Source organism: Elephas maximus, chromosome 7 (genome assembly GCF_024166365.1).
Source record: "Elephas maximus indicus isolate mEleMax1 chromosome 7, mEleMax1 primary haplotype, whole genome shotgun sequence".
NCBI classification, from domain to species: domain Eukaryota; kingdom Metazoa; phylum Chordata; class Mammalia; order Proboscidea; family Elephantidae; genus Elephas; species Elephas maximus.
This window is the reverse complement of record NC_064825.1, coordinates 129,388,627-129,399,512: the sequence shown is the minus strand read 5'-3', so window position 1 is coordinate 129,399,512 and position 10,886 is coordinate 129,388,627. Positions and strand designations below refer to the sequence as shown.

Sequence of the window (10,886 nt, the reverse complement as noted above, 5' to 3'; positions counted from 1 at the left end):
ACCTCATACCACCGGGAGCACAGCGCATCCTTTGGACCCAGGGTTCCTGCGCGGAGAATCTCCTTGTCCGGGGGAAGATTGATGAGAAGGCCGACAGAGAGAGAAAGCCTTCCCCCGTAGCTGATGCCCTGAATTTGAACTTTTAGCCAACTTTACTGTGAAGAAATAAATTTCTCTTTGTTAAAGCCATTCACTTTTGGTATTTCTGTTATAGCAGCACTAGACCTTGTAGCCAAACAAATTGACTAAAAAAATAATGAGTATCACCCCTAAGTGCTGTTCTCCTTTAAAAAAAATCACCTATATGAGACCAATGGTCAACAATTACTTTAAAACAAAGATGAGAATGTAAGGGGACAGGGAAACTAGATTAATGGAAATGGAACCAGAATAGAAATAATGAGAATGTTCATACATTGTGAAGAATGTAACCTATGACACCGAACAACTTGTGCAGAAATTGTTAAATAGTAACCTAAAGTGCTGTGTAAACCTTCACCGAAAACATAGTATCATTAAAAAAAAAAAGAAACCCTATAATAGAGTAGCTCCACTCTGTACACTTAGAGTCACCATATGAGTTGGAATCTACTTGATGGCAGCTAACATCATTTCCTCAGCTAATTATTTCATGAAAAGAAAAGATGTCACCTTGAAGACTAAGGTGCGCCTGACCTAAGGCATGGTGTTTTCAATCGCCTCATATGCACATGAAAGCTGGACCATGAATAACGAAGACCAGAGAAGAACTGACACCTTTGAATTGTGGTGCTGGTGAAGAATAGTGAATATACCACGGACCGCCAAAAGAAGAAACAAATCTGTCCTGGAAAATGTACAACCAGAATGCTCCTTAGAAGCAAGGATGGCGAGACTATGTCTTACATACTTTGGACATGTCAGGAGAGATCAGTCCCTGGGGAAAGATATCATGCTTTGTAAAGCACAGGGTCAGCGGAAAAAGGAAAACCCTCAACGAGGTGGGCTGACACAATGGCTGCAACAATGGGCTCAAGCATAACAATGATTGTGAGGATGGCGCAGGACTGGACAGTACTTCGTTCTGTTGTATATAAGGTCGCTATGAGTTGGAACTGACTCGACAGCACCTAACAACAGTTACTTCACAGCAACAAAAAGGTAGTGTGATACCCTAGATGGGATCCTGGAACAGAGAATGGACATTCAGGAAAAACTAAGGAAATCCGAGTAAAGTATTGACTTCCATTAATAATGATGTATCAATACTGGTTTATTGTTGTGACAAATGTACCACAGTAATGTAACATGCTGACCACAGGGGCCACTGGCCAAGGGGCATATGGGAACTCTCTGTACTACCTTTGCAACTTTCCTGTAAATCTAAAACTCTTCTTTAAAAAAACCACAACCTGTTTAATTAAAAAAAAACAAAAAAACCCCAAACCACGCCAGTCTAAAGTTGGTGTGTAGGTTCTCCCACCTTCTGCAACAATGTCACCCTTTTACCTGGACAGAATGTTTCTGGCAGCCCACGGGGAGTTCTGCTCCTGTCTGGCCTCAACTCTCCAGGGACTGGGCAGCACCGGCATCGGGTCTAAGCCATCACCTTCCACCCGTTGCCTCGTGCTTGGACTCCTGGAAACAGTTCCTACACAGTCTCTTCCTATTTGCTCAGAGGAGGAGTCTATCTCGTTACTCTAGGGCCTCCAAGAAAGCTGAAGTGTCCTTGAGCTGAGGCATCAGTTAAACTGTCTGAGCAGCACACTATTTATTTACCTTTTTTGAACATCTGGATTAGGGACCCTATCCCAGAAGCATGAGGTGTTCATCCTTCATTCAGTCACCTAATTATTTATTGAGCCGCCATCATGGACCAGGTCCCTGGGTGGTACAAACGGTTGGCTTTTGGCTACTAACCAAAAGGTTGGTGGTTCGAACCCACCCACCAATGCCATGAAAGAAAGACCAGGCAATCTGTTTCCGTAAATATTACAACCAAGAAAACCCTATACAGCAGTCCTACTTTGTAACACAGGGGGTCACCATGATTTGGGATCGACTAAATGGCCATGTTTATGTATTTATTTTTCTCTTGGGCCAATCACTTAAAACTGGGTGCTAAAGGTATATATATATAAAAAAGGTATAGCAGGGGAAAAAAAGGACACTCCTGTTTTTTTGGTGCCTACATTCTAGTGGGGAGAGACAAACAATGAATAATTAAATGCCAAAGAGTGAGAAGTGCTAATGACAAAACAAGGAAAGGTAAGAGAAAAGGGATGTGCTATTTTAGACAGGTTGAACATGGAAGACTTCTCTGAGAAGGTGACATTTAAGCCAAGACTCAAATGAGGGAACAAGCCATGTGAATCTGGAGGCAGGAACAGGATGGGAGGCTCCTAAGGGCTTGTGCAAAGGATCTGAGGCAGAATGTGCCAGTGGGGAGGTCACATCAGGTAGGCCCTGTAGGTTATGATGAGGGCTTGGGATTCTATTCCTAGTGAGATGGGTAGCCATTGGACAGTTTGGTTCAGCAGTTTAACATGACTTGGTTAACTTTATAGAAAGGTCTCTCTGGCTATGGGGTGGAGAGAATAGACCATGGGGGAGGGTGGGAGCAGAGAGATGACTAGGAGGCTACTACGATATCCAGATGAGGAATAAAGGCAGCAGTGAAAGGGGAGAAGCTGCTGGACACTGGGTAGGTCTTGAAGGTAAGAGTCTACAGGAATTGCTGATGATCTGAGATACGAGTCAAGGATGGCCCCAGAGTGTTTTCCTCAGCAACTGTAGAAGGGAGTGGTCATTTCCTAGGAAGGTGTGTTGCAGTGAATTACTTCTTATGACCCTTCTAGCCATAATCTTTGTAATGCCCACCAAATGACTGGCTGGGACTATGCAAATCAAGTGTCTGTGGCCCACTAAGGGGATTGGATAGCTTGCTAATAATGTATATAAGATGCATGGTACCCTTGTGGGGATGGGACCATGTAAATAAGGTATATGGAACCCTGAAGAGGGGATTGGTCAGTTTTCCATTCCACTAGGCTTAAAATGAGCCATCCCAGAGGGGGTAAGGGAGGATCTTACCACTATCAAGAAAGAAGTGCCACAAGTGGAGTTCGTCCTTTGTACCTGGGATTCCTGCGCTGAGAAGCTCGTGGAACCAGGAGACCAAAAGAGGGAGAGAGAGAGCTGTAACGCCAAAGACGATGAGAAACTAGGAGGCCTGCAGGAGGTGGCGTGGTAGGCTTCCCAGCCCATGGAGTGAGAAAGCTGAGCGCCCTCAGGCAGGAGGTTTGCTGGTGGAGTAGGGTGCCTCCAGGCACTTGGTGGAGTTAGGTTGAGGGTTACTGGCAGAGCGGAGGTGCCTCTGGGCACTTACTGGCACTGTTAAAAGGCTGAGGGGCCAGAGACAGGTGTGCATACAAGAACAGCTGAGAAAAGGCTGTCCTGATTAAATAACCGTACCCTCAGCATTCCTGAACCTGAATTGTAACCTGTTACTTCCCTAATAATCCCCGCATCTGTGAGTATGGTCTGTGACTACTGTGTGGCCATTACAACAAATTATTGAACCCAGCAGAGAAGTAGAGTGCCATGGGAGGAATGGATAAAAAGGTGTCGGAATTGGTAAAAAGGTTGGAGAGGAGGCATGTCTGACCTCTGCCTCATAGCAATCAGCCTTGGGCTGATGATCTTGATTCCTCTTCCCCCTTGGGAATGTCACACCATTTTTACAGAGGGGTGTGTGCACAGGTGAGACTTCCACCCATGGGGCTGAATGGGATCACTCTGGGGCTGAGTGGAGAGCAGACTAGAGGTTAGAGCCTGGGCTCCCCCAGTGTTCAGAGGCTGGGGAGAGGAGGAGGATCCAGAGAAGCAGGCTGAGAAGGAACAGCCAGAAAGGTGGGAAAAGCAGAGTGGTGCCTCAGGCAAGGAAAGAACGTGATCCAAGGAGGGAGGGACCTGGCAACCCAGGTTCACTGGGGACTTGGCAGGGGCACTTCTAGTGGGTTGTGAGGAGAAGAGCTGGAAAGGAGTGGGGGTGGGAGGAAGTGGAAACAGGGACACAAGCAACTCTTCCGAGGAGTTTTGCTCTAGGAGAGAAGTTGTTTTTGTTGTCAATACAGGAGCAATTCCAGCATGTTTGCCAAAGATCCAGGTGAGAGCGCTGAGGGGTGCAGGTAGGTGTGAGTCCACAGGAGGGAAGGTGAGAGGGCTCTCTTCCAGCTTCTGAGCCAGAGTGCAATGAGCTGGGGGCGGGGCGGGGGGGGCGGGGGAGGTTCCAAGTCCATGCAGGCTCTCACTCTCTGCTCTGTTGACATCAATCTGTCTAGCTCCTCCTGGAGGGTCTCCTCACCAGCCAGCCTGCCCACCTTGCTCACAACTAATGTGCACACTGCACTTCCTTGTTGCCAGCTGCTTTCCTAGCCCTCGCTGGGTCTTCTCACCTGGGAGGAGGCGTTACTTCCACCTTCCATGCTTGGGGATTGCACAGGGCCACCGCTGGGTCCCAGAACCTCCTCGAGTTTGAGGCAGGTGACAGCCCGCCTTACTTGGCCTTCCCTCCTGTGGCTATGTCCTGCAGGGCGGGGATGCCAGGCTCTGCTGCCACCTCTGGGCACTTCTTCATGGGAGGTGGCTTTGTGTGCAGGCCTCTGTCCTGGGTGCCTCGTGGAAGGAACTGGCACCCATGAAGCAGTGGCTGTGGCGGTCTTCCATCTCCACGGTTAAGGGCAGTAGTCAACTCCACAGACGGCCCAGCCCCACAGATCTGGGTCACAGTGAGCAGCACAGAGGGCCAAGGCAGTTGGTAAGAAAACACCAGTTTATTGAATGAAAAATCCAACATCAACCCGGCCCCCCCTCCAGCCCCCAGAGAGCAGCAGAGCCCAGGGGCCATTCTGGACAGCAGGGCGGAGCCAGGGACAGGCTGAGGACAGAGCCGGGAGGTATGGAGAATGAGAAAACACCTTTCAAAATGGAGTTCTGTGCAAAACCTTCTGGAAGGAGTGAGGGCACCAGGAAAGCTCTGGAGATGTTGGTGGGGCTGGGGGCCAGGGCTGGGATCTAGACTGTTCCTGTCTCCACTGACAGTGGAAGCTGAGACGGGGCTCAACCTGAGCCCTTGGTGAGGGAGGCACTGGGCTCTGCTGGAGGGAAGCCAGCCGGGAGGATAGGGTCCCTGCCAGGGTGTGACCCAGAGGGAAACCCCTCCTCGGGCCAGGGGCCCATGGGATGAGGAGGTGGGAGAACACGTCAGGGAAGGGAGACACGTCGACACAGGGGCCAAGGAAGATAATAGGCTGGTGGCGGGGGGCACAAAGTGCATGGGGGGTCTGCTTCCATCTCCCAGTCCAGAGCTGCAGGAACACGCAGAGCTGTGCTGGGCAAAGGGGCGGAGGAGGGGGAGGATTATCAACAAGGGAGAAAGCCACAGGACAAGGTGAGTTACACGGAACAACCAAGACAACCAAGAGATCGGCCGTGCAGAGAACCTAAAACTCAGGGACACACATTACATTTACAGGTGACCTGAGGGTGGAAAGATGGTCGTACGCAGTGGGAGTCAGGCAGGCCCCTCTGTCCCAGAAGCGCTCTCGTCACCACAGAAATGTCGCCCTGGGATGAGGCTGGGTGGGAGCTGCCTCCTGCCCCAAGCTGTGTGTGGGGGGTGTCCTTCTTCTTTTCTCTGGCCAGCTGTGGGGCCAGCTGGGGTGTCCCCACAGGGGGTAGGAAGTGGTCCCAACCCTGGAGTGTCCCCACAGGGGGTGGAAGGTGGCCCTAGCCCTCGGCTGACAGCTGCTCATTGCCCAGGGGACCCTGTGAGGGAGGCAGGAGCAGCAGCAGCTGGGCCTTAGGAAGCCAAGTGACCCTGGGGACTGGAGGGTAGGCGGGGGCTCGCCTGCTGTGGCCCAGGAGGCCAGCTTTCCTACTGCCAGGAGGCCGCTGGTGCCACGTGGGGGAAGGGCGGGAACAGAAAGAGAATGGAAGGTGCCCCAGGACTCAACTCCAGGGACTGACAAGAGCCAGAAGGCAAAACCAGCCTGCCCTGGGCCTGGACCTACCCTGGGCCTGGAGCAGGAGTGAGAAGAGAGAGGGGGTGAGGAGAGGGCTGCGGGCTGGGACGGGCATGGGGGTGAGCAGCGTCCCCAGTGGCAGTGTCCTTCAGGACGGGCGAATGAAATGCAGGCCCCAGTGCCAGGAAAGGGATGCTGGGGCTCAGCCTGCGCCTACCCCTGCCCGCAGGCGGTGAGGCTGGTGGCAGTGCCAGAAGGGTGAGTGGCCAGGACACAGTGCCCTCAAGTGGCCTTGCTGCCACTGAACAGTCCCACTGGAAAGTGCTTGACGTGGGTGGGCCACTGCGCGGCCAGCTGGAAGAACTTGATGTCACTCCACTCAACTCCATCGATGGACACTGGGGGGACAGGGCAGCGTGACCAGGGCTGCCGTGGCTGCTCCCCCTCAGGTACCAATTCAGGAAGGTCTCTGCCCCCGAGTCCCTGTGGCCCCCAGCCAGCACCCACCCCAGGTCTCTGTCCCCCCATCAGCCCCGCCTGCGTGTCCCACCTCTCAGCATGGTCTGCTGCTGCTTGGCAGAGCAGATGAGGCGGCTGATGCCCTCGATGACCTGGCTCTTAGAGTCCACCTCCTTCTCGCGAGGCTTCTTGCTCAGGAAGATGGTGGGAACTAGAAAGGAAGCAGGCCCCGCCTCTGAGTCGCCCCTGGAAGTGCAGCCCTCCTCTTACCCCAGCCCTGCTGCTGCCTGTCTCTGGGACGGGGAGCCAATGCTGAAGGTGGACGTCTCTGGAAAGTTCCAGGAAAGCACCCGGGGTGGGTGGTGGAGAAGGATCGCTGAGTTCCTGACCGGTCCCAGGACCAGTCTCCTGACTTGGCAAGGATTTCACTCCCCTGGCCTCGCTATCATCATCTGTACAGCGAGGACCTGGGGCCAGATGGTCTGAGCACCTTCAGCTCAAATGTTCTAGGCTGCCTGTCCTCTGGGCTGCACGGTGGCCTGTGTGTGGAGGTGTCTGGCTGTGACGAAGCCGAGGTGCCCACATTTGTACTGACTGGCCCGGGTGCCTGGCTGAGCCTGTGGGCCTCACTTCTGCTCTGGGAAGGAGGCAAGAGCAGGAGGTTGCTGAGCTGATGGCCCCCTACACCCAAAGGCCAGTCTCTAGCAGTGGCCTCCTCCCCTAGGGGAATGTATCAGAGCAGAAATGAGGAAGGCAAACAGGCACAGCTGCTTTCGGGGGGTGCCTGGGGAGGCAGGGTCCAGGGTTAAAGAAAGCCACCTCCTGACAGCTGGGCAGGGGGAGAGCTGAGGGCCACCATCCCAGGTGCACAGCGGGGCTGACAGGGAGATGCTGACTCAGCCCTGGCCTGGTTGGGGGGGATTCCTGCTAGCTGTCAGAGCTTCCCTCTGCCAGGGCAGGATCCAGGACCACCCCGACCCTACCTTGGTGCTTTATTCAGATGGACTGAGCTCCACTTTCTGTAAAGGACAACAGTCCTCTGTGGACTGGCCTCCCAGGCCTCGGTTTCCCTCTCTCGGAGCTGAGGCCTGGGGATGTTCTCTCCTGCCACCAACTGCCTCAGCCAGGGCTGCCGTTTCTCTGACAACAGCCACCAAATGCCTTACTGGGCAACACGGTTTCCTTAAAAACTCAGATGAGAGATCCTGCCTGGTCCTATAAGGTGCAGCGGGACTGTGCCCAGGGCTGATTCTGCCCCTGCTGGAGGAGACGGAGGGGGCCTGGTGGCCCCTGATGATCCTTGGCCTCAGAGGTCACTTACCTTTCTTGTTCTTCTCTTTCGTGACCACAGTCATGGCCATGGTGCCAGAAAGCTGGGCCTCGCCACCATGGGGCAGGCGGGACACTTGCACTGAGCGGAAGACACTCTTGAGGGTGTTTTTGGAGCTGGCGTCCCTCTTGTCACCATCCCGCCTCCGTTCGCTGGGGTGGCCCAGCCAGTAGTCCACCTGGAGGCCAATGACATCCCCATACGGGCTGTTGGGGCTCCTGGAGAAGGGAAAGAAGGGTGGAGAGGTCAGCTCTGCCCTCAGTTCCCAATCACATGGGCACACGAGAGGCAGAGGGGACTCCCTGCCTCTGGGAGGGGATGGGAGGCCAGGGATTGGGCTCCAGGGGCAGAGGGAGGCCTTCTCCAAGCTCTGTGTTCCCTCCTGCCCCACAGAGTCCTTCCTCCTGGGGCAGGGAATCAGGGTTATCAGCCAGCAGCGGGGAGAGGCCCACGCTGGTCAGGGAATTTAAAAGACAAGGCCCAGGAGGACGAGGAAGCAGAGAGGAACAAATCTCTATGAGGAAAAAGTGTGCGCACACAGGCCCAGAAAGCAAAGCAGGGCCAATACCAAGCGGGGCCCTGGGGGAGCTAAGTGAGGCAGGGGCAGGGGCAGGGGCAGGGGCAGGGGCAGGGGCAGGGGCAGGGGCAGGGGCAGGGGCAGGGGCAGGGGCAGGGGCAGGGGCAGGGGCAGGGGCAGGGGCAGAGGCAGGGGCAGAGGCAGAGGCAGAGGCAGAGGCAGAGGCAGAGGCAGAGCCCTGAGGCTGTGGAGCAGTCTCCAGGAGTTGATGGCTGACCTGCGGCTTTCTCTTATTTATGGCACTTCTAGCTCAGGGATAATTTTAGCTCTCAGGGGAAAAGGGTTGATGTTTTCTTGAAAGGAGGCGTCAGACACAATAGGTACACAGGCTACAAAAATCATCTGACATTTTTCTTTCTGCCTAGTGTCAGTGGTGCCATTAAAAAACAAGCTTACAGTGGATGGGAAAGGAGGTCGAGTAGGGGTTGGTCCCAAGGCCTTCGAAGCCATGCTGGGCAGAAACCTTTGTGCTGGGGTTGGGGTGGGCGTGAAGCAGCAAAAATAGGCTTCCAGGAAGCCGGGGGCTGCGAAGAATTGGGGCAAAATAGGCTAAGTGGTATTCCTCCTTCTCTCAAACTGCCCCTTGCAGGCAAATGAGGGGAAGTAGAAAGAAAGAATGCCTGACAATGCTTCGTCTTCTTCATGGGTGGTTCTGGAAAAGCCACTCGTCAGTGCCTGCCTTCTGCTGTACAAAGACCATCACCAGACAACACCATGAAAGAGGCAAGGGCAGAAGGAGGGAAACGGGGGGAAGAATAGGGTGCTGCCTCCTCTCTGGCCCTGCCCCCTGCCCTACTCTGCCCACCTCCAAGCCTCTTTCCCAGCTGCCTGCCAGGAGTGCTCTCCCTCTGCCCTCCCTGATCGCTTTTATCTGCACGTTAGATGCTGGAGACCCCAAAGGAAGCCCTAACACCACCATCGCCCTGCTGTTTCAAGGCACTGACTGCAATCTACACATTTTCATGTCATTTCTGCAGCACTCTGAGCGTGTGCCCTGGGGGACAGGACACTCTGTCTTGCCCTCTGCTCCAGGCCCAGAGACTCACACAATGACCGGCCTGGCTGACGGGTGAATGAGGCACCACCTCTCAGATGCCAGGCGCTTGTGTTCTTACTTGAGCCTCACAACAAGCCTGTGAGCTCGCCACCGTTCCACACCTACTTTGTAATAGAAGCTTAGAAACCTGCCCAGGTGCACACAGCCGATGCAGGAAGAGCCATGACTCAGGCCCAGGTGTGTCCGACTCCAAAGCCCAGGCTTGGCTTCCAGTGGGTAGTCACACATGAGACACTTACCCGCACTTTCCAGTCTACAGGGGGCCTCTTGACCAATACCGTCCCATCTAACCCTTCTAACCCTGCAGGGCAGAGCAGCCTCCCCGTTTCACAGAGCTGCTCAATGGCATAGACTCTGGATTCTAACCCCAGCGTTCTCTCCCAGATGCCTCTCTAAACCCAGTGCTCTCGCCACTGCTCTACACTGCTGCAGGCAGCAGGGAACTCGATGGGGTCCTGGGCCCTGGAGGACGTGGTATGGCAGAAAGGCAGGTCTGGGCGGGAGCCTTACCCCATGACGGCGAGGGCACTGCTCATGGACGGGGAGGAGGGAGGGGTGGCTGTGGCATCTCGGCTCAGGCCTGAGCTGGAGGGTGGTGACGTGGAGGGCACAGTCAGGCTGACCATAGGTGAGTCATCCCCATCGCCTGTTAGGGGACAAACACAGTCGGCCAGAGGAAGCCACCCCTGCCTGTCTGCCAATCAGCTGCGGCCTTGATTTCTTCCTGGGCCTGAGATGCCTCCCCACCCTCCTTGTCACCATTCCAATGCTGCCCCAGTTCTTCCTGCCCTTGACCCACTCTCACACCAAAGAAGCAAAGGAGGCGTCCTCAGGCTCACCTGTTGTTGAAGGAGAGTCTTCTACCAGGCCTACCTTCACCACCTGAAGGAAAGAAGAGGCATAGGCATTAGGTACTCTCGTCGCAGCTGCACATGTTCTGATCCAGTCTGAAACAGATGGTTGGGCAAAATAGCCATTATTGCCCAGTATTTTACCATGGGCTTTTAAAATCTTTGCCGATCTGGGGCAGCCCAGATCTTTAAGAGATACGGAAAAAAAACCCAGTTCCAATCGATGAGATGGAGCACCTGAGACTCTTCCCTGGGGACAAGGGCAAAGCCCACCTTGAAGGCAGGAAACACTTCAGTAGCCAGTTCTCATTTCTCTAGGATCACCACAGGCAGGGGATACCTGCTCAGGTCAGAGAGAGAAATTAGGAGCCACTGAGAGAAAGCCTCAGAACTCTTTCATCGTTGTCAGGATAATGAAGCGTGTCACGGTCCAGGCCATGCTCCGTACCCGGCCCACCCTGCTGCACCTAGCCACATGAACACCAGCTGAAGTTGCTGGCAGTAGCTGTCCTTTCAAGTCTTCCTGGAACCTGGAGAAGTGACAACGGGAAGGAGAGGGCCCCAAGCTCCCTCCTCGCCCCTCTAAGGCAGTGAGGCTGATTTCAGC

At 54.3% G+C, this 10,886-nt stretch overlaps 1 protein-coding gene across 2 annotated transcripts in view; it reads right to left on the bottom strand.

Annotated features, from left to right (window-relative positions):
- Positions 1-4,697: 4,697 nt before the first annotated feature.
- Positions 4,698-10,886, bottom strand: part of PACS1 (phosphofurin acidic cluster sorting protein 1) — a 173,739-nt gene continuing 167,550 nt past the window's right edge. The window contains exons 20-24 of one of the 2 annotated variants that reach the window (XM_049892544.1): positions 10,268-10,310; positions 9,939-10,074; positions 7,786-8,012; positions 6,556-6,675; positions 4,698-6,403 (exon numbers count right to left, since the gene is read on the bottom strand). In XM_049892544.1, the coding sequence (XP_049748501.1) occupies positions 6,288-6,403; positions 6,556-6,675; positions 7,786-8,012; positions 9,939-10,074; positions 10,268-10,310 (642 nt within the window). In that variant the 3' untranslated portion in view covers positions 4,698-6,287. The remainder of the gene's footprint in view (positions 6,404-6,555; positions 6,676-7,785; positions 8,013-9,938; positions 10,075-10,267; positions 10,311-10,886) is intronic. The other variant, XM_049892545.1, reaches the window with a different exon arrangement.